General features: G+C 47.5%; 1 protein-coding gene across 2 annotated transcripts in view; it reads right to left on the reverse strand.

Moving 5' to 3' along the window:
• Positions 1 to 27,896, reverse strand: part of LRRC20 (leucine rich repeat containing 20) — an 82,897-nt gene that overhangs the window by 42,775 nt on the left and 12,226 nt on the right. For both annotated transcript variants that reach the window (XM_057505938.1, XM_036928727.2), the window contains exon 3: positions 9,617 to 9,766. In XM_057505938.1, the coding sequence (XP_057361921.1) occupies positions 9,617 to 9,766 (150 nt within the window). The remainder of the gene's footprint in view (positions 1 to 9,616; positions 9,767 to 27,896) is intronic.

Raw genomic sequence — 27,896 nt, forward strand, 5'->3', positions numbered from 1 at the left:
ATAGGGTTACATAGATTTAAATAATTTTATACTTGCCAAGTGTTTACAATTGTGGTATACTATAAATGCTAACAATAAATACATTTATGTTCATGTTGGCATGAAATATCTCTAGAACTGGTAATGGTAGTTGCCTCTGGGCAGGAGAACTGGATATCTGGGGACTGGAGTAAGAGGGACACTTATTTTTCCCTACAACCCTTTCTGAACCTTGGAATGTTATGCCGTGGGCATCTATTGCCTATTCAAATACAAGTAATAGAAATCTGTTTTCCAATGAAGCATAGAGCTTTATAACACTAGAGACATGCACAGGAAGTGGGTAAGGAGGGCAGACAGGAAATGGAAACTCTTGTAAATCTCAGAACCAGGGGCAAACGGGATGTGCGTTAGAGCTCAGCACAGGGAAATGAAGGGTAACTGTGAAGTCCCTTGTCACACAGGGGCGAGAAGTGTTAGCTTGGGCCCTGGAATGCTGAGGCATCAGAGTTTATGCAGAATCACAATGTTCCAGAGTTCCAGGTGTGCACAGGAGTCCCAGGCGGGTGGCAGGGGTGTGCCAGGCCCTGCTGATTTCCAGGGTTGTCAAGATCCAGGACAGAGGATACGTTCTTCTGCTTGTTTGGCAGGAATACCTTCCAGGATGCCTACAACTCCCCTCTAAAGGGAATTTATTTTATTTATTCCTGTCACTTTCAGAAAAAAGGATATAGTTTGGTTTATAAGGATATATAAATAAAGATACCAAATAAATAGCATATGAGATTTATACACTTCCCATGAGATATTATCATGTTCATTTTAGGATAAGAAAGTAGCTGCTCAGAATGGTCCAATAATTTGCCTAAAGTCACACAGCTTGGAAATAAATACCAGGGCAGGTTTTCAGACCCCAATGGTAAATTATATCTGTTTCAGGCACAGCAGATGGCAAACAGCAGGCACTGGAGAGCTGGGCAAACAAGGAATGATAAAGGTGGCATCCACCTGTGCTCCAGCCAATAGACTAAAAAAGCCACTGTGCAGACTGTTTTCCCGGATGATCCAGCAGTATCTCCCATCCCTTATGCCCTCTGGGCTGAGATTTTGCAGCAACTCCCATTAAGAGGTAGAGACTAGTTCCCCACTTCTTGAATCTGGGCTGGACTTGTGGACTTGTGGCCACTTTGACCAATAGGATGCAGCAGAAGTGATGCTGTGGGATGTCCAAGCCCAGATTAAGCTCGGCACTTCCTCCCTGTTGGAGTCCATCCTGGGGATGCAGGACCTCCCTCCTCAGAGAGGTGACCTCAGCCTTTATACCATGTGGGGCAGAAGAACCACCAGCAGAGACCAGCTGGCCCACTTCCTGAGCTGGAGGAAGTAACACACTGTTGTTTTAAAGCAGCAATCCTTAGGCAGTTTGTTTAGCTGTAACAAATCAAAGAAACAATTACTGTGCTGCCAAGGACTCCGGTGGAACAACAGTTGTCTTGCTTGGATGTTCGAAGGAGAGCTAGCCACCTCCCACCAGCATCCCAGGCCCCAGCTGTGCTGGAGGAAAGCAGGTCCCAGGTTCTGCCCCACTGGGACAATTCAACCTCCTCTCTCACCCACTACACTCCCCAGCCACCACCACAGTGGCCAGGGCAGCAGCTCCTACTAGGGGTTTTAACAAAACACCTGAGACTAACTTCAAGCTCTGCCAGAACCTAGCCTGTGTGCCACAGGAGGGGCCAGACACTGGGAGGAACTGAGGGAAGTAAGGCAGCTGAGAAAAGCAGGCCAGCAGTTCCCTGGGGAAGGCTTCCCCTTCGGGGCACAGCCCTGGCTCCGCAATGAGGTGGAGCGGGAGAGCAGGAAAAGCAAGCAAGATGGGGATACTGAGGCAGGAAGGTCTGACCCTTCTGGTGTGTATGTTTCCTGTGGCTCCTGTAAAAATCACTACAAACTTAATGACTTAGAACAACACAGATTAATCACCTTACAGTTCTGGAGGTCGGAAGACCAAACAGGTCTTGGAGGACTGAAATCAAGGTGTCAGCAGGGCTACGTATCTTCTGGAGGTTCTAGGGCAGAATCTGTTACTGGACTTTTCCAGCCCCTGGGAAGCTCATGGCCGCATCATTCCAATCTCTGCTTCTGTCATCACAACTTCTGTGACTCTGACCCTCCTGCCTTTTTATAAAGACTCCTGGGATTACATCGGCACCCCCCACTTAATCCAGGCTATCTCTCCATCTCAAGGTCCTTAACTTAATCACAGCTGCAGTCTCTTTTGCTATCTAAGGCAACACAGTCACAGTTCCAAGAACTAGGAAGTGGACATCTCAGGGGGGTCATTATTCTGCTGACCATGTGGTGGGAAGCCATCCATTCACGCACTCAATGCCTGTTACTCCCACGGGCCAGGGAGGCAGCCCCTCCCAGGCTGTGCGGGGGTTAACCATTCAATCTTCACAAGAGCCCTATAAGGTAGAGACCATTACTATTCCACTGTACCATGGGGGAAACTGAGGCACCGACCAGTTAAACAAACTGCCCATGGTTACAGAGCTAATAAGTGGCTGAGAGCATCAGTCAAGGCCACAACCAAAAACAGATGGCACTCAAATTAGGATAGTTCAAGGATGGTTTATTTACAACAAACTATTTACAACGGTGTGGGAGGCTACAGGGGAACCTCAGGGGATCATACAGTGACTCAGGTCAGAAGAGACCTATTCCCACCCAGAGGAACCCTGGGTGGAGAGAGTTGTGTAGAGGTTGCCTCGAGGGAAGTGACCTTCAGAAGGGGGCTCAGCCAGCCCGAGGTGGTCCTCACAGGGAGGTGGGCAGGGGAATACACTCACTCATCTTATTCTGTGCTCTTCCTCAGTCTTTCTGGGGCTCACCACTGGCTGCATCCAGGGAGGAAAGAAGGAAGGGCTAGGATCAGCATGGAGAGTGTATTCACAGGGCGAATGGAAGACACTGCACCCCAGAACTGAACTGGAACTCGGCATCTGTGCCTTGAGCACCAAACAGCCCAGCTTCTCCCTTGTGGGTCCTGGTTCAGCCTGACCACAGGGCAGGCTGGTCCTCACCCCCTGGTGGGTCTCAGGCTCAGGGTGACATCAGTGCTTGATGACTTCACAGTGTATGCCAACAGCCTCAAATGCTCATGCCAGCCTTGGTAATCCCATCTCTGGGATTCTATCCTAAGGATGCTGAAGCCTATGACATTTAGTTTCCTCTATCTTTCTGTTAGGGAGGGATGACCCCACTATCCACAAGCATGCAGGGGGCACAAACAGCTTGGCCTTTGCCCCACTGAGCTCAGCCAGGTGACCCCAGGGGACAGATGCCCTTGAAGACAGAAGACAGATGCCCTTGATGGCAAGAGGCCACAGTCTCATCACGGCCTCAATTATCAGGTTAGGGACTCTTGATCATCAGCAACTGGGAGCTTCCTGTTGTAGACAACTCATGTAAGATGGACCCTCCCAGACCCTGCCAGTGGCCTGTGCAGAGGAAACCAGAAAATTCATGCCCAACTCAGTAGATCTGCCTGATTCCAGACTAAACCCAAGATGTCAACATTCAAATGACCTTTGCAAAGCCTTAATGTCTGCCCTGCTTTCCCAACACAAGGGAAAAGGATCCACTTTTCCTCCCTCTTTGTCCACTAAGTGCCATCTGCTAAAGAAAAGAAAGCCCAGGCAAAGTAGGACCGGAAGAGACCCCAGAGTCTCCTGTGCTTTTGGGCCACATGTCCCGGCTCCTGCCTGAGAGACTTTCTGAGGATGGCTCTCTGGCTCTGCCAGCTCTGGATCATTATTGTACCCACTGACCCCGCTACCTCCTCTTCTCCTTTCCCAGAACACCAGGAAAGAAGCCTCTGGGGCCCTGACATACACCATCTTCCTGCCCCCAAATACTTCCAAGATCCCTGACCCATGGGAGTGGTGGCTTTGATGGCATGACCTAAGGAACAGAGGGATCAGCCCTGTCTTCCTTCAACTCCCCCCATCCCCCCCGGTCAGCAGGAACCCAGTTTCTTCAAGCCAGCTTGTCCTTTCCCTCTGCCCATACTCCCAGGTGCCAGTCATGGTGGGGCCCCAGGGTGAGCCCAGAGGAAGTGACATGCCATGCGCTCTGGCACCAGGGACTTGCCAAGGTGAAAATAAAGCCCTGTGCTTTCCTCCCACTCTCTTGATGTGCTACAGCTGAGAGAATGACAAAAAATACCCATTTTTTCAGGAAACAATGCCCTGCTGCCCCTGGGAGACCCCTGGGGTGATGACAACAGCCCTCTGGTAGCAGCCAGGAGCCTTTGCTCTACCGACATCTCCCGGATGTCACTGTGTGTGAGGCCCAGGCTCGAGGAGGGGACCCTAGCACCTCCTCCTGGGGCTTATGGCTGGTGAGCATCTCCTTGTTAGAGGAGCTCAAAGAACACACACTTGGGGGAGCATTAGGAAGAAGACGAGAAGCCAGTTGCTTTGGGAAAATCACAGCACAAAACCAGACAAGGCAGAGAGAAAATCTCAACTCTCCTCTGACTGAGGGTCCATCCAGGTGACTGTTCCCCAGTTCAATGCCTTTTTAGGAGCTCTGGAGCCCAGCTCTGACAGGTCAGCCTCTATCAAGCCCAGTTTTCTCCAGCTGCAGGGTCTCAGGCCAGCTAGCTTCCACGGAGGCACCCAGCCTGACCAGAGCAGCCAAGACTCCCTGCTACCCACCCCCACAATGAACCCCACCCCCACCTCAACCAGCCCAAACCCAGCCTTGCCCTGCAGCAGCCCTTCCTCCCAGGCCCAGGCTGTCCCTGTCAGGGGACTTATCCACTCTGAGCAGGTGGAAGGGTCCCATAACCTTCCTTGGGAGCTGGATAAAGCTTGGGACTTCGCGTTCGAGGTCCTGCTGACATGGATCCGGCCCATGAGACCTCTCCTGCCTGGTCCTGATGTCACCTCCCATACCGTCCTGGCCTCACAACTTGACTCACACCACTTCTCTTGCACTTCACAACTTTCTCGGCCTTTTGCATAGGCCTACCCCATCCCCTAGGCCCAGCATCCTTCCCAGGTGTTCTTGTGTGGGCAGACCTCTCCCTCCAGTCAGTCCCTGATGACACACCATAACCCCCTGCTCTATAACACTCAGTCTTATACCATTTTTCTAGTCATATCTCAAACACACCTCTCATCTCCCTGAAAGATGCTTCAGGAACGCCCCCTTTTATATCTCACAAATTCCTAAGCATCTGTCATATGCACCCTCTAAGCCATTTCCTCTGGAAATTTTCTGATTCCCCACTATTATGGGGCTGAAATGTGTCCCCCTACCCAGAGTTGTATATCAAAACCCTAGTCCCCAGTACCTCACAACGTGACAGCAGCTCGAGATAAGGTCTTCAAAGAGGTGATCAAGACAAAAGGAGGTCGTTAGGGTGGGCCCTGATCCAAACTGACCGGTATCGTATAAGAGGAGGAAATTAGGACATAGAGACACCAGGGATCCATGCGGAGGAAAGACCGTGTGAGGACACAGTGAGAAAGCAGCCACCTGCAAGCCAAGGAGATGGGCCTCAGGAGAAACCAAACCTGCCCACACCTGGATGTCTGATTCCAGCCTCCAGGACTCAGAGAAGCAGATGTCTGCTGTCAAAGCCACCAGTCTGCTTTGTGAAGGCAGCCCTAGCAGAAGCACACACCCACTCACCACAGCAGAACTGACTTCTCCCTTCTCCACACGCCCAGCGGGCTTTGAGTAAATGTCTGCTGCATGACCCTCACATTATGAGGTGTTGTCTTCTTATACACCTACGCCCCAGAGGGGCCTCCTCAAGGTCCAGGTCTAGGTCTTAAGTTTTCTTTTTTTCTTTTCCAAAGGTTGGGTGCTAGGAGGACTGAATGAGATGACGTGTGGAAAACACTCAACATGAAGCTAGGAGGGCTAAGTGCCCAGTGGATTCGGACTCTTGAGTTATGACTCACCTGTTCATGCCCATGGCTGGGCCAGAACAGGTGCTCAGTAGGAATGGCTGAACTGAGCTGAAAGACAGGCTAGGAGAGACTAAATGTGAGAGAGCAGACAGTGGCCAGACCAAATGTGAAATCAGAGCGCCGACCCACCACCTGAGGAGCTTGCCCAGGAAACCACCCCATGAGCTCCAGTAACCAGCCCAGGAAGCTCGTATGCTCTAAGTGAGACCTGCAGGAAGTCAGACTGCTCTCTCCTGACAAGCCAGGAAGCCGAGTAATATTCCTACAACAACTGGCCCCAAGTGGCCAGGGCTTGATAACTGACAGCTTCCTAACTTTTGTCCCTACTTCCAACTTAGGACCAACCAGAGAAAGCCAAGTACGTACCTTAACCAATCCCACAGGCTGCCCTGCTACTAGCTGGCCTGCCTCCAGCATCCCCAGGGCAGTGCCCCTAACCAGGGCCTAGCTGAAATCATCTTTTATACCCATAAAGATAATTTTGTAAAGCCTTCCCACTCTGCCTGCCTCTGAGTCTCTGCCAAGTGCAAGTGACAGTGGCTCAGGCCCTCACTACAGGAAGCTCTGAATGAACAGCCTCTGCGTGTTTTCCTTTGAGTGGCCTTCATTTATTTTCACAGGTGTGTCCTGGCAGGCCCAGGACATGCTCAATAAAAAGAAAGATCTGGCTGACTTGCATTGGGAGGAGGTGGGGCGGTAGGAACACAGGAGAAGAGGGGACATAAGAGTCAGAGCCAGACACTGGGACCCACTCTCCAAGGGTCTGCCTTCCCTTTGGACAGATTCCATTTACACCACTGGCTTTTGTGCTTTTCGTTCCATAAAACTGGTGATGGCTATCAAGGGGATGGAATCACTTAAAGATGACCCAACTCTGAGGGGCCATGAGCCCAGCAGAAGACAGTCCGCAGGGCACCCACAGGAGACAACTTGGCAGGCAGGGAGTAAGCAGACGGTTTTCTCTCCAGCACCAAAGCAGCCTATGCTCTGTCAAGAATCAAGAAGAGGATGCTGGCAGGCTGTGCAGAGCCCAGCAAAGCATGCTCAAGCCTCCTCTTCACACAGAGAAGAGAGGTTTTTCTATTTGAAAAGGAAACCACAACAAAGGCTGGGGCCCAGCACTGTGTCTGCTGGAGCAGAGAGGAGGTGGTGTCAGCTCCAGCACCTCCCTGCCTCCGGTCACCTTCCTGCTATCTGCTACTGCCTCTGTGAAATCTAATTACCGGCCACAGCACAGCCTTCCCTTTGTCATCCAACAGAGAGTTGGGAGCCACCAGCAGCCCCACAGGGAGTTGCAACGGCATCCTTCAACAGGCTCCAACCTGAAGGGTATCACAATAAAACACTTCCCTGGCTAAGGTGAGGATGCAGGGCTCCTGAGTGTATTCCTCCATGGAGAGGGTCTCTTACTCATCCCACAAGAAGCTGCCCATTTCAAGTCCTTGGACAGCTCTTGCTTCCATGCCCATGCCACTCTCAGGAAGAATTAGTCCCTCTTCTCAGCAGCCCCAGTGATTTGCATAACAGTACCCCAGTAACCAGTGCTGTGGATAACTCTGTCCCACTACCCTGGGCTCCTCCAGGGACAGACCTGGTCTACTGGCCTTTGTTTCCCAGCCTCTGGACACAGGTCTGCAACATGGCAGGTGTTCAAGGGAAGGCTGAATGAAGGAAAGCACAAATGAACTCTCCTCTTAGCAAACGGAAGCCCCACTGCCTAACTGTGCCCTTCCTGAGGGTCCTAGCCAACCACCCCATCCCCATCCATTTTCTATCTTTCTCTCCTCTGGAAAACAAACATCTCCAAGGGACCCTTGAGCTAATGCAGATGGCCTGGAAAGGCAGCCCTGGCCTGCAAGCTGGGCAACCTGGGTGTACTGCTTGCTCCTGACGAGTCCCTTCTCTCCCTTCATCCCTATGGAATGAGACAGCAGAGAGAGCCTAGTATTTCATGGGAGATTCTCCCAACTGGTGGCCCTTGGAGTCAATCTAGCTTGCAAATATGTTTTATCAGCTTCCATATTATATAAAGATTGGTAAAATTCACCTGAAAATCCATATCAAAACTTCTACTGAATAAAACAATCAGAACAATCTCATGGCGCTTGAAGAACAGGGCAGAAGCTGAGCAGGGAGTGTACTACTTTGCCACAGTCCCCACCACTCTCTCTTATCATATACCCAATCAGAGTCACTCATTACCTACATGCTAGTCTCTTAGGCACCTGCATATATAACCCCTGAGCCATGGTCTCAACCTTGACTGCTGGCACATTAGAATGACTGGTATAGTTTAATAGATGCCTGGCCCAGGCCCAGGCCCAGAGATTCTGATTCAACTGGTCCTGGGGTATAGCTGAGCCAACTATGTTTGTAGAAAAGCCCCGCAGATAACTGTGATTTGAGCCAGGGCTGAGAGCTGCTGGTCCAAGGGGCCTGCTGGCCATGAGGACCCATCACACCTGTGTGATGATGCAGCCACCCGAGAAGGAAGGATGGCTAGAGTAGGCCTAGTTATAAGCGCCCACAGGAGCCTCTGGGAAAACAAGTCTTGGCCTAGGTTCCTTGTCCTTCAGTCATAGGGACTTTCGCTTTTTAGGCACAAATCAGTGAGCTCTATGAGCTTCCCTCAGAAACGGCTACACAGATCAACCCCTCCTCTTTGCCCTTGTGTTTGCACTGAGCTGGTGGCCTTTCCAGGTCCTGCCTCTAGGTCCCTCCAGGGCCGGGTAAAAGCTGCTTTCTGTCCCTGGACCAAGTTTGCCAATTCATGCCTCCCTCTCCCCTATGGCCTCTGCCGAATGCCCACATCTCCTCTAGGAAGCATAAAATAAGCCATATGAGATATGATTGCTCAAGTCCCTCAAGTTCTATCAGCATTTTATATATTGGTTTCTCTAAACAGCTCCTTAGACCCTTTTCATGCCCCTATCAGATAGAGAATTCTAGAAGGCAGGAATCATGTCTCCTATGCCTCCTGCACCCTCCCCAATTCTCAGGCCCCACCATTTCACAAACACATACCAAGTGTCTAGGCTATAGCTCCACCATACAGGCCACTGAGTGGCAGTGGATGCTCACAGAGGGACAGCGGGACTGCTCCGTGGACAGGGATGCACACTCCAGCAGTGGTTGATGCATCCTGCCTGTCCATCCAAAGAAGCTCTTTCACAAGGATCTGAAACATCTGCAGTTCCCACCTGTGGCCTCTGCCCATCTCCCTGACAAGCACCCTGTCCACATGGTTTTTGTGTGCCCAGCAGAAGAAACACCAGGACCCTGGCATCTGTCACTCCTGAACTGAGGAAGCAGCATGGGAGAAGAATGCTACACTGGGAGGCAGGAAGGGGCTTGCTCTAGTCTACCGAGGAAAAACTATTCCTGGGCCTCAGGACCCTGAATGCCCAGTGGTCTGTTCAACAAGAGAATCATTCTAGGACCTACAGCACTGAACTAGCCAGTCGGACTCACAGGCAGCTAGAAGCAGGAATGATGTGCAGAGATTTCCAAGCTGTGGGGAAGACAGTCCATCCACAAAGCCTCCCCTGGAATGATCTGCTGAGTCTAACTGATGGGGGTCTGGCCCTGGAGACAACCCCCAGACAGGGTCAGAGCCTGAAGGATCAGGGCTAGCTGACTGGGCCTACCTCGGAGCTGACAGAACGTGGTCATGAACTTGCTGGTGAGGGACTTGAGTTCATTGTTGGCCAGAGTGATGAGCTGGATCTGGTCAGTGACATTCCGCAGGACCTTGTAGATGCCGATAGGGAAGGAAACCAGCTTGCACTCTGCCAGGTCTGCAAAGAACAAAGAGACATCAGAGAAGCAGCCACAGCTATGCAAGGACTTGCCCCAAACCAAACCACCTGCACCCTGACCCTGTCTCTCCTCCCAGACTCCTTTCTCTCCTAGCCGTCACGTCTGCCCTCCTCTTCTAAGAGGCTTCATCACCATTAACCACACTTATTCTTATCTTGTACCCTGAACCTTAGGTTTTTTTCTAGCACCTTCTCTAATAGCTCAGCGATGGATGCAGAAGGCAGATTCTGCTGGCACAATGATGATCAGCACTTACAGCAGTAAGTATCCTTGAGGCCCTGCGGAACCCACAAGTCCCTCTGGAATCACCAAGACTCAACAATGAAGCTGCAGTCTTAACAGTACTTTCTAACAGTCTACTTCTTTGAAAAGAGGCAGTTCAGACTCTATGGTTTGACCTTCTTCCCAGGCCTGTCACTCTGAAGGCAGGCCTGTGCAAAAGGCAGCAGGGAAGCCACTGTGGAGAACAGTCTGGCAGTTTCTCAAATGGTTAAACCTACAGTTGACATATAACCCAGCAGTTCCACTCCCAGGTACATACCCGAGAGATATGAAACCATATATCCACACAAAAACACATCACACATGAATGTTCACAGCAGCATTAGTCATAATAGCCAAAAGGTGGAAACAACCAAAATGTCCATCAACAGATAAATGATAAGCAAAATGTTGTATTATCCATAAAATGGAATTTGTTGTTTAGTAATAAAAAAAAAAAAAGAAGAACCAATACATGCTAAAACACAGACAGATCTTGAAAACATCTGCTAAGTGAAAGAAGCCAGTCACAAAGGACCATATGTTGTATGAGGCCATTTATATGAAAAGTCCAGAACAGGCAAATGTGTAGAGACAGAACTTAAACCTGGTTCCCTTGGGACGGGGTAACCGGGGGGTGGCAACTAAGGGGTGGAGGGAGTTCTTTCTAAGGGTAATGCAAACGATTGAAAATTGGATTCTGCTGAGAGGTGCACAACTCTGAATGTACTAAAACCACCAAACTGTACAATTTAAATGGCTGAATTGTACAGTATGTGAGTTACATCTCAGTAGAGCTGTGTTATACATATGGCAACAGGGAAACACTGAAAGCATGGAGGCTCAGAAATTAGTCTCCGGCTCATCTCAGTCACTTAAGTTCCCTGAGCCTCAGTTTCCTCATCTGTAAAATGGGGGTCTCATCACCTACCTAGCAGGACTGCCAGGGAAAAATAAATATAATAAAAAGTGCTCAATGTACAGGCAGACCTCAGAGATGCTGCAGGTTTGGGTCCAGACCACTGCAATAATGTGAGTATCACAAGAAAGCAAGTCAAATTTTTGGTTCCCCAAGTGCATATAACAGTTATGTTCACACTATGCCATAGCCAATTAAGTATGCAATAGCATTACATCTAAAAACACAATGTATAGTTGACCCTTGAACAACATGGGTTTGAATTGGGCAGGTCCACTTACACATGGATTTTTTTCCAATGAATACACTGGAAAATTTTTTGGAGATTTGCAACAATTTGAAAAAACACTTTCTTTTCTCTAGCTTACTTTTTTGTAAGAATACAGTATATAATACATACAACACAAAAAATATGTGTTAATTGACTGTTTATGTTATCAGTAAGAATCTGGTCAACAGTAGGCTATTAGTAGTTAAGTTTTAGTAGTTAAAAGTTATTCACAGACTTTTACTTGCAGGAGGTTGGTGCTCCTAACCCCAATGTTGCTCAAGTGTCAACTGTATATGCCTTAATTTAAAAAAATACTTTATTGCTAAAAAAATGCTAACCATCATCTGAGCTTTCAGTGAGTCATAATCACTGATCACAGATCACCATTGATAAGTATAATAATAATGAATGAGTCTGAAATATTGCACAAATTACCAAAATATGACACAGAGACACAAAGTAAGCAGAAGTTATTGGAAAAATGGTACTGATAGACTTGATGAACACAGGGCTGCCACAAACCTTCAATTTGTAAAAAATGCACTATCTGCAAAGCCCAATAAAATAAGGTGTGCCTGTACTAACACAGTGCCTGGCAGGTATGTAGCAGGAAGGCTTCAAATATTATTTATCTACATCTCTCCCACCCCACGCTCCCCTTCCCACTCTATCCAAATCCTCTCTATGCTTCAAGTCCAGCTCCCATCCTGCCTCTTCTGCCAATCTTCCTGGATCACCCTGATTACTGGTGATCAATACCAACTCCTGAACCCCAGGAGAACTTGCCAGCCCAGAGAGCACTGGCCCTTCTCTCAGTACTTTGTCTTTTCCCCAGAGAAGCCAGGCTCCCTGAGCATTGAAAAGACTAAGAACAACAAACGCTGGCGAGGATGCAGAGAAAGGGGAACTCTCCTACACTGCTGGTGGGAATGTAAGCTAGTTCAGCCATTGCGGAAAGCAATACAGAGGTTCCTCAAAAAACTAAAAATAGAAATACCATTTGAGCCGGGAATCCCACTCCTTGGAATTTACCCAAAGAATACAACTTCTCAGATTCAAAAAGACATATGCACCCCTATGTTTATTGCAGTACTATTTACAATAGCCAAGTTACGGAAGCAACCTAAGTGTCCATCAGTAGATGAATGGATAAAGAAGATGTGGTACATATACACAATGGAATACTATTCAGCCATAAGAAAGAAACAAATACTACCATTTGCAACAACATGGATGGAGCTGGAGGACATTATGCTCAGTGAAATAAGACAGACAGAGAAAGACAAGTGCCAAATTATTTCCTTCATTTGTGGAGTATAACAACAAAGCAAAACTGAAGGAACAAAATAGCCGCAGATGCACAGACTCCAAGAAGGAACTAGTGGTTACCAAAGGGGAGGGGTAGGGGAGGGCGGGTCGGGAGGGAGGTAGATGGGGATTGAGGGGTATTATGTTTAGTACCCCTCGGGTGTGGGGGGTCATGAGGAAAACAGTGTAGCACAGAGAAAGCAAATTGTGAATCTGTGGCATCTTACTGCACTGACAGACAGTGACTGCATCGGGGTATGGTGGGGACTTGATAATATGGGTAAATGTAGTAACCGTACTTTTTTTCATGTGAAACCTTCATAGGAGTGTAATTCAATAGTACCTTAATAAAAAATTTAAAAAAAAAGAAGCCAGGCTCTCCCCAAGGCCTCTAAGCCTTTGCAGACTCTTCCAAAATAAATGTGCAGAATTCAATAATATTCCTATATGCCATAGCTTTTAAAGACCTATTCTCAACAGCAACGGTGATGCAGTCTAGAAATAATCATAATAGAAGCCCTTCTCCCTCATCCACCTCACAAAATTTTTACTTTTCTCTAAGACCAACTTAAATGTCATCTTCTCCAAAAAAGCCTTCTCTGGCTGCCCTAAGCAGTTAGTTGCTCCAGTCTCTTGAGTCTCACCTAGTGCCAATGACACTTCTTCATCATGTATTGTATTAACTCTTTTTTGTGTCTGCTTTCCCCCTGGACTGGGAAGACCCCCAAAGCACAGAGCCAGCAGAAATCCAGCAGGCTCAGAGGGCAGGGCTGTGGTATCGGTGATCTCACTGGCTGGTCTGAGGAAAGGAGGACAGATAGGGTAAGGACAAAAGTCTAGATGACTGGCAGCCCACAGGGGTCCTCTGTAGAGCAAATTATTCACAAGTGTCTTTACTGCTTCCTCTGATCTGAGGCTACCCAAGATGAGCTCAGCCCTTCTGCTGCCCAGTGTCAGGCACTGGCCTTTCTATCAGCAGGTGCCGGAAGAAACAAACCTCCAGCAGTCAGGCTCTTAGCAGACAGAAATCAAGTGCTGGAACCAGACCAGCTCTGCAGGTGCAAAGTTCGGGTCAATCTAAGAGTTCTAGAAAGAGTAAACACTTCCAAACTCTGAGTCCCATAGTGCTTTTTGCCAGATGTACAAAGGGCAGAAAGGAGTCTTTGTTGGGGCTGTTGTAAATCATAACCACTCCTTTGGGTAAAAGGGACAGATTTCGTTCACATGAGGAACAACATCGAGGAAGATGTCAGACAATTTCCCTTTAAAACAAAGAGCAAAATAAGGGTGCCTTCCATCCCCAGTATCCCTGCCTATGGTCTTGGAAGTTCTGACCAAAGAAAGAGAAAACAAACCTTGGAAACAGACAAAATGATTATCATATGCATATGAAATGACTGCATAACCTCAAAAACCCAAAATAGTCATCTGGCAAACTATGCAAATTAAAAAGAACTCAGCAAAGTGGCAAATCAAAATAAATATACAAAATTCAATAATATTCCTATATGCCAGCAAGAAAATAGGGTTTTAAGGATCCAATTACAAACAGCAACAATAATACAAATATATAATCATAATGTAAAACATATCTGACCAATATTAAGAGAAATAGCAAAGTTCACAAAGCTGTTTTAAAAGAGATTCATATGTGAAGATACATAACACGGTAAGTCAGAATGTTGAAATGATGGTCATATTTTAAATAAATTAATTTATAGACTGTTTAATGTAATTCCTACTCCAGTCCCCAAAGAGGTTTTTTTTAACATGAAATGGTTTTAAATTTCATCTGAGGGAATAAGAAAGGATAAACTTCTCTCTAAAAGAAGAAGATAGGGAAAGGTGATAACCATTATTATAAGGCTACAATAATTAACATAGGGGACAACAGGAAAAATAGCTCATAGAAAATATGTAGTCCAGAAATACTACATAACTTAATGAGTGCTAAAGAGGCCTCACAAGGTGGAGAAAGACAAGTACCAAATGATTTCACTCATATGTGGAGTATAAGAACAAAGGAAAACTGAAGGAACAAAACAGCAGCAGAATCACAGAACCCAAGAATGGACTAACAGTTACCAAAGGGAAAGGGACTGGGGAGGATGGGTGGGAAGGGAGAGATAAGGGTGGGGAAAAAGAAAGAGGGCATTACGACTAGCATGTATAGTGCGTGGGGGGCACGGGGAGGGCTGTACAACACAGAGAAGACAAGTAGTGATTTTACAGCATCTTACTACGCAGATGGACAGTGACTGTGAAGGGGTATGTGGGGGGGACTTGGTGAAGGGGGGAGCCTAGTAAACATAATGTTCTTCATGTAATTGTAGATTAATGATACCAAAATAAAAAATAAATAAATGAATAAATAAAGGAGGCCTCACAAATACACTGGGGAAGAGAAGGATTAATAACCGGTGTCAGAATGACCGATAACAATTTGGGGAAAACAAAAGAGAGACTCTCAACCTCAGAATCAAATAAACTCTAGATATTCTTACACTTGAAATATTTTTTGAAATCAAATTTTAAAACTAAAAAGTAAACAGAATTTAACATTTATACAACCCTTTAAGTGAGTATGACTTTCTAAAGCTATGAGCCATAAAAAGAATCACAAAGGGACAGATTAACAAATCTAACTGTATAAAAAATATAAAACATCTGGGTGCTTAAAAAAATAAGGCAAGCCAACAGATTGTGAAAAAGAATTTATAAACAGAATGCATAAAGAGTTACCTTTGTTATTTAAAACCCTCAATATAATTTAATTTTAAAAATTAAGACACCACAGAAAGATGGGAAAAGAATATAAGATATTCACACGGGAGAAAGTAAAATTAGTACACAAATATATGGCTCTTGATATGTATTGCCAAACTGCTTTCCAGAATATTTATGCCGATTTACATGTACCCTGTCCAACGAGTAGAAGGATCATTAAAACACAATCTCTGCTAATACAATCAGGGGAAATGGTATCCCTTGCTTTAATTTGCAATTCTATCAATAATGAGACTGATTATCTTCCATGGTTAATTAACCACTGTTATTTTCCCTGTGGACAACACTGTTCGTGTCTCTCAATATTTTTCTATGTGGAGTTCTGGCATTTACTCCCCACCATATGTTTGTAGATCTCCTTAAATAGTATTATCAATCTACGACTGCTCAGTGTCTTTCTTGTTCAATAGTTCAAAGTATAGCATTGAGATTTTTTTGTTTTAAAACAGAAAAAACTATATGCACACTGTAATTCCAACTAGGTAAAAAAGTATACATAACTAGGAGAGAAGATAGAAAGGAAAATAACCAGAATGTTAAATAGTTATTAAAAAGGATTTGAGCAATGTGCTTCTATTTATAGTCCCACTGTTTATTTTATACAAAATAAGTAAAGAACCACCACATATTTAAATAAAAATATTTTTCATGGAGTGATACTATAATTTTAAAGTAGGAAAATTTATAAAAAATAGCTTTTACAGGAAAAAATATCATGGCAAATTTAAGGATAAACTGAGGGCAGCCTGCTCCTCTTCCATGAGAGAAACAAGAAAGGCAGACTCATCAAAGAAAGACAGTGACTCTCTACTGGATTGGAGCAGAAGCTACGAGATGGAATTTTCAGGTCTGCACTGAAGAATCAATCATACAATGCACCCTCCACCCCACAATGGGGAAAGTGCTCATGATGAAGGCAGAAGGGATATAAAGCCATAAAACCATTCAAGTTATTTCCCAGGGTCCTCAAAGGACCTGTCTTCCCTGAGGGCCCAGCCCACAGCCTCGTCCCTCTCATCCGAGCTGCCCACACTACCCCCCAACCTTACACTCATACTCTTCCAGTGTCTGAGTCAAGCAACACAGGGCCTCTGCAGCCTCATTTCCCAACTGACACAAGTCACAGAAGCATATGGGCCCCACATCAGGAGGGTGCCACGGGCCTGAGATGAACCCATACCTGCTGCTTTCATTTACTCTTCACAAAGAGCTATGGTGGCCCTACTGTGCGCCAGGCACCATTCCACATTGGGCCTGATGACCTCCCTCTGAATGCTTCTGTTCTTGGGGACTCCATTTGTTCCCTCCACCTTCTGACTCCAGCATTGCCCACCAGAAACTGGTGTGTGGGAGGGATATACCGCGAAGTTGCCATTCAGGATGGTCTGGCTGCCATAGACAGCAGAGGGCTCCACAGGGATGGGATGCAAACACACCCATCTAGGCCACATCACCAGCCACCAGCACAGAACACGGACTCCACTCCCTATTGAGAGAGGTCCGTGGCCTTGGGAAGAGTTCTCCATGGTCCCTGAGACAAGAACATGGAGGTAAAGGTACCCAGACAAGCTGAAACAAATCTCAACCTCGCCCAGTCTTCTTCCCATCTGTGCACAAGCAGCAAAACACTTCATGTTCATTCCCTGGGGGTTGAGGATGCTGATACCAGAAATAGTATCACTGACTGTTCACACATGCTGGGTTGTAAGAACTCCCCTCTGTACATATACGAAAACTGCAATTAAGTGACTTGTGCAAGGTCATACAGCTAAAAGTAGGGGAGTAAGATTTAGACAATAGTTAGGCTGATGAGGAAGCCAGAGATCCTAACCATTTTGTAACCTGACCCCTGAGTCAAGGTCTTGCCCAGGTGCCTGCCTCTAGGCCGGGCCAGAGAAAGAAGAGCCTATGCAGAGCATCTCATCAGGAAACCAGGGTCTTGGCTACAAACGCTTGTAGTCCTTTCCAGTTCAGACACCAAGATTCTGGGGACAGAGGCCCCAAAGCCTTCTTCTCTAGGTCTAATTTAGAGGTTGGGTACTATCAATACCCACTATAACTGTGTGAAGTAGAAAAAAGCTCCCCTGAGCTAAGCCAAGTTCAATGCTGGGTACTGGGGCTTTCAGGGACAGACAGCACTATTACTTCCAGAGAACACAGCCAGAATGAGGCGGGGGCCAGGACCCACCAAGGGCAGTATGGTGTCCCATCCAGGGAAGAGAAGACCCAGAATGGGGACAGGTGGGTCATGCACAAGGAGCTGTGGGAGATCATCAACAAGAGATTCCCATGCTCTACGGGTGCTCAGAGCTGACGTACAGGGAACAGTTCACCAGTCATAAAGAAAAGGTTCCTGTGTGAGGGAGTGAGGGCCACATCATGGGGTGTGATCAAGGAGGGTTACCACAGGGAGGATTCTTGAACCAGACAGAGGTCGGGTGATCTCAAAGGTCTCACAACTCAATAAGGCAAACATAGGTAACATCACTGAGTATTATCTATGTGCCAAGCACGGTAGTTGGCACTTTTTATATATTAACTCATTAAATTCCCATACAACCATGAGTTTACCCTCACAGGAGGAAAATGAGGCCCGTGTTGATAGGTAAATTGTCCAGGGTCATTTTGGTAAGATGATGGAGCACGAAGAATCTGAATGCAAAGATTTCAGTGGGGTGACCAACTTGTCCTGCTTTGCCCACAATGTTCCCAATTTTACACCCAAAGTCCTGCACCCTGGGGACCCCTCCTCAGTCCCAGGCAATTCAGGACACTTGGGCATCCTAGATTCAGGCTGGATGCTAAGGGATGAGAGTTGACTAGAATCAGAGGGGAAAGAGGGAAGGCAACCCAAACATGGGCCATGACACGAGCAAAGGCCAGAGGGCTTTCATTCCTCTGGGCCACCACCGTTGAGCCCTGCCTTTTGCAATTTCCCAGAGCCTTGTCCTTGCTCCTCAGAGAGGAAGGCTCTGACACTGGAATAATTTCCTGCTACCTGCTGGTTTATGCATGCCCACAGTCCCCAACTGGGGCTCAGGGGTACTCAATGACAGGGACAACACCAACATCTGGACAGCAGTTGGATTCAAGCATGCCTTCCCCCAGTGCCCATTGCCACTGGTAACGAAGCTGCGGCAGAGAATAGAGAAGCTTCGGGGGATGAGGCTGTAATAAACACAAGGCACAATTATCCCCATAATTACACAGGCATACCAAGTTTTACTGCACTTCACAGATCCTGCATGTTATTTTACACATTGAAGGTTTGTGGCAGCCCGGCATTGAATAAGCCTACTGGCACCATTTTTCCAACAGCATTTGCTCACTTTATGTGTCTGTGCCACATTTTGGTAATGCTTGCAATATTTCAAGCTTTGTTATTATCATACTGGTTATGGTGATCTGCGATCAGCAATTACAACTCCCTGAAAGCTCAGGTGAGTAGCAGTTTTAGCAATAAAGTATTTCTTAATTAAGGTGTGCACTTTTTTTTAGATATAATGCTACTACCCACTTAATAGACTATAGGATAGTGTAAACAAAATTGTTCTATGCACTGGAAAACCAAAGAATCCACTTGAGTCACTTTATTGTGATATTCACTTTACTGTGTAGTTTGTAAACAAACCTGCAACATCTCTGAGGTATGCATATAATTATTATTGCAAGAAGGCCAAACTGCGTCACCCCAAACCTCTAATTAAGACAGTAACTGGTGTTAATAAAGAAGCTTTTTATCCACAATGCACAAATCCTTCATTAAGGATCTACCTCATTAATTCTAATGAATGCCTAGTGCAATGTGACTGGTGGGCAGAACCAGGGCAAAGCAAGCAAAACTCAAGAAGGACAGAGAATGTTCTGCAGGAAGTCAGGAGGGCTGGGTCAGGCCTGTATTGTTTCTTAGAAACAAAGAACTCTGGCTCCTGCTCCATCCCTGCTGAGGTGGACCTGCTAACAGAGAAGTGGAGAGGATTGAGGAGCCCCTGATAAACAACTCACAGGGCTTAAAGAGAAAGTATCAGGGACTCAAGTGGCAGGCACATTGGCCCTGTGGCCTGGCCAAGAAGCAAGGCTCCCAAGGCCGCAGGGAGGAAACCTAGGACCAGTGTGACTTGATCCCACTCAGAATGTCTGTTTTCCACATAATGTCTTTATTCACAGAATCTCAGGGTTAGGAGGAAACCGGAGGTCATTTAGCCCATGTTTTCTGAACTTCCCAGTAAGAATCATTTGGAGAAGCTGGTACTATGTCCCTACCCTGAGATTCTTTTTCAGTGGGTCTGGGCTATGACACCAGGGAATTTGTGTTTTTAACAAGTATTTCCAAGTAATTTTTAGCAATAAGCAAACTGGGGTAACTGAGTAACGCAGTCTCCAATCTTAGACCTGAAATTCCATCAATGTCTCCACCAGAGGGCACAGAGTTCTCCTTGAACACCTCCGATGACGGGGAGTTCACCCTCTGTTCCTCAGAATGGCTTTAACTGTCAGAGCTCTTTCCTCAGTCACGTGGTAACTGCTAGCCTGCCACTGCACACTGGTCCTCTGCCCTCTTGGATCACACACAGTACATCTGCTCCTGCATGACAGTCTTTTACGTACATGAGGATGAAGGATGTTATACGCCTTTCTCCAGGCAAAACCGTCCCAGAACCTTTAATCCAGTTTAAATGCTGCCTCCAGAAAGTTGGGAACAGCTTGACTCAGGCCCTGCCCCACCTATAAGCTTGCGTAGCATATGACAGCAGCTACCATTCGCTGATGCCAGCTGTGTGCTGGAAATTGTGCTCAGGGCTTCAGACCCACACTCTCTTCTATTCCTCACAACCACCCTGTTAGGGTCAGTTCTGCACTTACCACCATTTAACAGAAGGGGAAACTGAGTCACAGAAAAGTTAAAGGATTGGACTGCTCTAGGTCACATGATTTATCCAAGGTCACCAGGTCAATGAAATAATAAACATTTATAAAGTGCTGCCTATGTGCAAGTCATTGGTCTGAGCATTGCTGTATTAACTCCATGCTCACAACAGCATCATGAGATAGGTACTGTTACTACCATCCACAGTTTTAGAGAAAGGATCTGAGGCACAGAGCCATGGGCCTTGGTTAGTAAGTGGCAGAGCCTCTAGGACGTGCCTGCTGTGCTACACAGCCTCCCTGCAATATGCAGCTCTCATTCAGAACGGTCAGCTTCTCGGAAACAAAACAGGAGATTGTGACTTCCCAATGAGCACAGTCTTAAGAAGATTTACGATGGATTCCTGTGGAACTGATAAGCTGTAGTTACCATGGAGCTATAATGAAGGGGGCTTAAAAGTTGAAAGAGCTGGTAAAAGAATTATCCAGTATCAGGAGCCTGGATGTGTCTACTTATTGTCTGCGGCACCTTCAGCAGGACCCGTCAGCTCTTAAGCCCTTGGCTGGCATCTTGGTCAAATGCCAGGATTGGAACTGATTGTTTCCCAAGACCCCTCCCAGCTGCCACTATGGACTCCAGCAGGTGGTTCTCAGACTTGGCCACACACTGGAATCCCCAGGGTAGCTTTACAGACCCTAGATGCCCGAGTCCCACTTTCAGAGACTCTGACTTGATTGGTGTGATCTTGGGCTTGGGAATCTGGGGGTTCCAGAGCTCCCCCGGTGATTGTAACATGCGGTGAGGGTAGAGAACTCTGCATTACACCCTCACCTCTCAAGCTATGATGTGCAAACAGATTAGCTAGGGAATCCTGCTACTGTGAAGCTTTTGATGCCACAGTTCTGGGGCAGCACCTGAGATTCTGCATTTCTCCCAGGCAAATCTGAGGACTCCTCTCAACAGCAAGGGCTAGTCCAATGCAGTAGGTCTCCAAGTGGGCTCCGTGGACCCACAGCATCAGCACCACCCCAGAACTTGTTAGAAATGCACATTTTCAGGCCCCACCTGAGACCCCAGAATCAGAAGCTCTAGGGGTGGCATGGGGGGGTTACCCAGCCATCGTGTTTGAATAAGTCTTCCAACTCAGATGCCTCTCGAGTTTGAGACAGTGGTTACCTGGGCCTTCCAGACGATGGCAACGGTGATGATGACAGTAACTCACACTTACTGAGCACCGGCTGGCCTGTGCCCATGTAGAAGCTTTACATTTACTCATGGCAAGTTATTTTGTCCTGTATGCCTCCTGCTTCCCCTCAGACCAGCTCCTTCAGGACAGAGCTGCTTTCTTCTCTCTCGCCTTGCTTGTGTTTCCAGCTCTGGAAGAAGCACAGGTGACCCTCAGCATGGAAGCAGCCCTGGGCTGGGCTAAGGAGACCCACATTCTCATCCCAGGCCCTCTGCTCTCAGCCATGGGGTCTCAGGGAGACAACTTCTCTATGGCCTTATCTCCTCTACTATAAAATGAGGGTTGAGGCTATGGGATTTGTGGGGGGGAGGGGGTAACATCACTGAGTATTTTCTATGTGCCAAGAACGGTAGTTGGTAGATGTCTCAACCAGCCGGACATTCTGTGACTCCCTGATTCTAAGCAAAGGCTCTTTGGCCAGTACTCCTGTCAAAAAGGAGAGGCTACAAGTTGCAGGCAAACATTTCTGAACATCTGTGCCTTAGAACATGCACTCTAATGGGGAGAGCTGAGGCTTGGTGAAGTTGGCTGCCCATGTATAAAGCTGGGATTCGAGCCCAGAGTAGGTCCAACTGCAAAGCCCAGGGTCTTTCCACAACACTGTATTAGTCTACACTACACTGCACTCACTCTGCCTACCATGGTCAGAAGACAGTCCTAAAGAAAAGCAATATAATGATAGCTTACCCTTCTATGGTACTTCCTATGTGCCTGAGACTTTTCTGAGCACCTGACACACCTTATTTAATTTAACAACCCCATGAGGTAGGTACTATTATGTTCAATCCCATTTTATCACTGTGGAAACTGTGGCAGAGTGGGTAAATAGAAAAGATTTAAACCCACGCTATCTGGCTCCTCTAAGAGAGCTCAGTTTAACAGAATAACACATGGGATTGTATGAAGGCATCAGATCAGAGGACCTGGGTGGGATGGGACTCTCATTCAGAGGCAGATATAGAGAAAGCAGGTTTTTCTGGAACATGAAAATGAAAACTTAGACCTGGGCCTGCTGGGAAGAGCCTGCACCCCTTCCAGAAGATCACATTCCCAGCACTTCCAGGTGTATTCAAGAGCTAGGGGCTGAGAGTTGGCACCCTGGCTGAAGAAGCAAACTGTAAACAACTGGGCTTCGGTGACTCATGCTGCCAGTCTCTGAAGTGCCACCCCAAAGCTGGAGGTGTGGGATACAGACAGAAGGCAAAACAACTAGTCATCAAGGACTGACAGCAACGCACTGCGGTGCACAGTGAGGCTAGGTTTTAACAGTTAGTCATGCATGGCATTTACTGAACTAACTACCTCCAGAAGGCTTAAGACAAAAAGGAATCCTGGCCCTACTCCCTCTTGACAAATACCTTTCCCCAGGAACAATCTGCTTTCAGGTCTTTTGGGGGAATTTGCTGGTGTTTAACTCCCCAACTCTAGGGCAGCCTCTCCCAGCCTTTCCCCACATCCCGCCACCTGTAGAAAAGTCAGAGGAGGAGGAGCTTGCTGAGGACTGCAGAACCAGAGAGTTCCACCACAACAGCACACTGAACCTGGACGGTAGTTAGACAAGGACAGAAAGGCGCTTCACATTAAGGGGGGAATGGGCAAGGAGGCCTTCTGGAAATGTGGAGACCATTTAACTTGAACATGGTCATGGTTTTGGAGGAGTTTAATTCCCACTCTATAGACATCTGTACTATGTGACATTTTTATAACAAGCATCTATTACTTCTTACAAATACCTCAGTTTAAAGACAGTAACATCCAGCTACCCCAAGGGGGAATGTCTTCCCTCAAGTGCTAAGAAGCCTGGTTAAGCGCAGATCCACCTTGATGGGGACAAGGGAAAGGGTACTAAAATCCCCTCAGGGCCAAGCTCAGAGGTGCAGACAAGTGCTGCCCATGTGGGAATCTGGACTCTCAGAGGTGCTTTCTCACCAACCTATTGTAGAAGCCCCAACCTCTCTGGTAAATGGTGTAACTGCCAAGGGTCTGCCTCAAGAGCTAACAGCTGAGTTTATGGCTCCCGGGTCAGGGGCCATCACATCCAGCAGTGAGGGCGTGCTCTAACCACGCCAGAGCCAGAGAACTAAACAGGAAGAGGCTGCAGCGGCGACTGAGGGCAGCTCTCTCTTCCTCGGGATCCAAACAGAGGCTGTAAGCTGGGACTTTCTGGCTATGGGACCTTGGGCAAGTTACTAAACCCCAGCCTCAGTTTTCCCTTCAGTAAAATGAGAACAAGAATTCATGCGAAAACCTGTATGTTCATAGCAGCATTATTCACAATAGCCACAAAAAAAAGAAATAGCTCAAATGTCCACCAATGGAGGAATGGATAAACAAATAATAAGGTACTGCCACACAATGGAACATCATTTGGCTGAGAAAAGAAATGTAATACTGAGACAACATGGATGAACCTCAAAATCAGCATACTGAGTCACAAACGGTCACATACCATATGAGCCCATTTATATAAAATATCTAGAATAAGCAAATCCATGGAGATAGAAAGTAGATTAGTTGTTGCTAGGGCGTTGGGGAGATGGGAAGAACACGGAGTGACTGCTTAATGGTATCGGGTTTCTTTTTGGGGTCTAAAATTGATCATGATGATGGTTACACAACTTTGTGAATACACTAAAAACTGGAATATTACACTTTAAAATAGTGAATTTTGTGGATGGGAATTATTCCTCAATTTTAAAAAAATGAGGACAAGATGATCCACCTAACACAGTTGTTTTGAGCATGAAATGAAATGTCCGCAAGGAGCTTAGCACTGAGCATAGCAGACGGTGAGTGCTCAGTAAAGAGGAGATGCTGCTATTTGTATGCAAAGACATTGTGTTTACATGAAAATTCATTATAATGATGTGCTTCAGCTCTGCTGTTCCCCAAACAATCCCTGTTGCTTCCTCACAAGCCACCTGGCCACCTTCAAAAAAAACCTCATTTAATTAAAATCAGAAGTAAATCCCACACTGAATACAACCAAATGACACCCAGTCACCCATATGAGATAATAAGATTAGTGTAATTAGTTGATGACTCATCACTAACATGGAGGAACAAAAAGGGACTAGAAACGACAGCCACGAGGATGCTGAGAGTGTGGCCACTGACAGCTCTGAGGCCACACATTGAGCCAGACCTTGGAGAGGTCTTCTCAGGCCTTCTGCATGGATGACAGTAGCCAACACTGACTGAGCATCATCTCACTGGATCGATCGTGACAACCACCTCTGAGGGAAGACATTATCATCAGCCCCCTTTTGCAGATAAGGAAACTAAGGCTCAGAAAGGTTAAGAATTTGTTCAAGGTCACACAGTAAGTAAAGAAGGGATGGAGCCTGATGTCCTCTTGAAGATGTGGCCCTGCAGAGCACGTCTGGAGACCTGGATTCTGATCTGCTGCTGCCCTTAACTTATCAAGTCACCTCGGGCAGATCACTCTCAGCCCTGAAGCCACTCATGGGCAAAATACAGAGCAGAGTCCCCTGAGGTCGGACTGGTACTCACAGCAGGAGAAAGGAATGAGAAAGGGGAGGACTCGGAGAGAAGACAAGACAACGATCAGTACCCACCGGACGAAGGAGCTGATCCATCCATCCAACAGGTGCTTTCAAGCACAGACACTGGGCCAGGCAGCAAATGGAACACAAAGGACAGGCCAGCTGTGCTTGTGGTCACCACCCCCGGCCCCCACTCCCATCTCCCCCTCCGGAAGTCTGAGGTTTACAGCAGGGCTGGAATGGGGGCAGGTGGGACTCGTGCCCATTGGAGCTTCCAAAGCTCTAGAGGGGGAGTCAGGGCACCCCAACAGAGAGACCTGGGCCACAACCAGCAGGCTTTGGGGTCCTCTTCTACCCTGTCAGAAGCAGTCCTAACAAAGCCTCAGGACACCAGCTAGCCATCCTCATCCCGTGACCCTCACGGTAGCCAGCCTGACCCTGACTGTGACTCCTAACTACCCTCTAGTTCCAAGGACCCTGTGCCAGGGAGGAAGGGGCCTGGGGACCAGAGCAGGGGGTGCGAGGAAGCCTGGCTTCTCACTGATTACCTTTTGGACCTCATGCTCTGTGCACCAGGCTCATGTAACACCTATTGTTATTTTGATTGAAATACACAGTTTTTGAAGTGTTTCTCTGAGTGCAAATGCCTGGGTTGGAGCCTTAGAATAAATTTTTTCTCTTTCCACCCCAAGAGCTACCTCCCAACACTGAGCTGCTCTCTTCCTCTCCACAGCACCTTCTGTACCTGACACCATGGGGTCCAGACAGGCCCCCACTGAGCCCATGCCGATGTGGCACAAAGAGGAAATGCCAGAACACAGCATGGTAGCAAACGTTTGCCAGAAACCCTTCCCCTGCAAGGCCCTCTCCTCGCCTGCGCAACAGTGGGTCATGTCTTGCCAATGGGTTTCAGCCCCGGACAAGTTCACTATGGATTCAATGAACCCGAAAAATGACAATGGAACGTTCCTGGGGTAAAAGGGTTATACCCAACTTTATTTCCACGGTGGCAGGTCAATTCAATCACTAGAATCCCGTCCACTCAGAGTGAGTCTGCATGCAGCAAGGCAGTCTCTGCCTCTGGGCCTCTCTGCCCCCACAGCCATCTCAGTCTCTGTCCTTGGCACTGCCACCACTCCAGTCTCTGTTCTCCTGCAGCTGTGCAGCCATGCAGCCCTGCAGCCCTGCCACTGTGTCACGCAGAGCACTAGGCAGAGCTCTTTATATAGAGGCAATAGCAATGTATTGCCCAAACGTGTGTAGTGAGCTAGCCAACCAGGGCCAGGTGAGAATCCTGGCCACAGGAACCTTCACTTTATCCACGGTTCAGCCCCACCCACCTGCACCTGTCCTCCACGTCCACTTCTCTGAGCCAGTTCAGAAGGGCCCTGGGAGCACCGACACCAGTCGCTCACCTTGGAATAAGAAGAGCACACCAGTGTCAGGCCCTGTGCTTCTGCGCCACAGGCTGCGGTGTGGATTTTTCTTTCCAAAGGTTATTTGCATCTGAATAACACCCTCACAAACCACCTCCCCCTTTCTCTGCACTGGCACATCCTGCCTGCGCAAGACTCCTGATCCCCCACACCCTGCTCACTCCAGAACCCAAGGGCCAGGAAAACTACAGGAGAGCAAGACCAAACTAAAGCAAAGCAAGGAAAGGTTCACCTCAACAGTTAAGACAGTGGCAACCTCTGGGGGCGGCAGAGAGTTCTGGAGGTCCTAGTGATGTTCCTGTCTAGACCTGGATGACAGCTACATGAATACTTGTTTTATAAATACGTGCAGAACTAAGTGTGAATGGTTTTATAGACTTTCCTATGTGTGCATAAATTTTCACAGCTTTTTTTTTTTTAAGAAAACAATTGGCTGAAAGCTGCTTAGAAAAGAAGGCCAGGGAGGCCTCCCTAAAGAAGAAACATTTAGGCTTAACCTTAACACAGGAGAAGGGCCCAGCCATATGAAGAACAAGGAAGAGCATCCAGATAGCAGGAGCAGCATGTGCAAAGGCCCTGAGGTAGGAAAAGGGCTTAGTAGTTCAAGGAACTGAAAGGTGGCCAGTCTGGCTGGATGCAATGAGGGAAGCCCCAAACAACTGGCTCAAAGTGCAGTGGAAAAAGTTGGCAGATGTCAGTCATCCCCAGCTTTGTGGTACAAGCTTGACTTTTACTCTCTATGCAAGGGGAAGTCAATGAGGGCTTAACACAGAGAAAAATTTAAAAGGTCAAGACTGGAGCCCCATATTTTATAGACAGCAAGCCAGCCCCACAGGTGTGGTTAGGGTGAAGTCCAGAACCTCAGCTTCCTGATTCCTGGATAGCCCTTCCCATAAAACAAACTCCCATCCTCTTCTCAGCTCACCAACCAAACTCCACTCAGCGCCCGTCCTGCCCTGGCAGAGCTGACCGTACCACAGTGGGCTCAACAACTCCAGGCACACCTCCCAGAGCGCTGGGTCTCAGTGGGGGCAACTCTGGCCCCAGGAGACACTTTGTATGTAGTGCCGGAAGGCAGATTTGGTCATCACAACTGGGAGAAGAGCAGCAGCCAGTACCACTAGCACGTAGTGGGCAGAGGCCGGGGATGCCAATAAACATCTACTGTGCAGATAGCCCTCCAGCAAAGGATTATCCGACCCCCGAAATCAACAGTGCCAAGACTGAGCAGCACCTAGAGACCTAGGGCTACAAAGCCTGCACTTCAAATAGCACTGGGCCCTCAAGGGAAAAAAGTGCTCTGCTGAGGGGTATAGAAGAAAAGATGAAGGTCAGCCATTAGCTCTACAGGACCCCCATCCAGAGAGACCGTGTCTAGAGACAGACTTTCAGGAAGAAGGTTCCTAGTCACCCTCTCAAATCATGCTGGGTAGGAAGCAGAGTTAGGAGAGCATCAGGGGCCTATGCAATGGGTCCCGCTGTCCCCCTCCCCAACTGGCACCCTCCC

Source organism: Manis pentadactyla, chromosome 8, assembly GCF_030020395.1.
Source record: "Manis pentadactyla isolate mManPen7 chromosome 8, mManPen7.hap1, whole genome shotgun sequence".
Classification (NCBI taxonomy): domain Eukaryota; kingdom Metazoa; phylum Chordata; class Mammalia; order Pholidota; family Manidae; genus Manis; species Manis pentadactyla.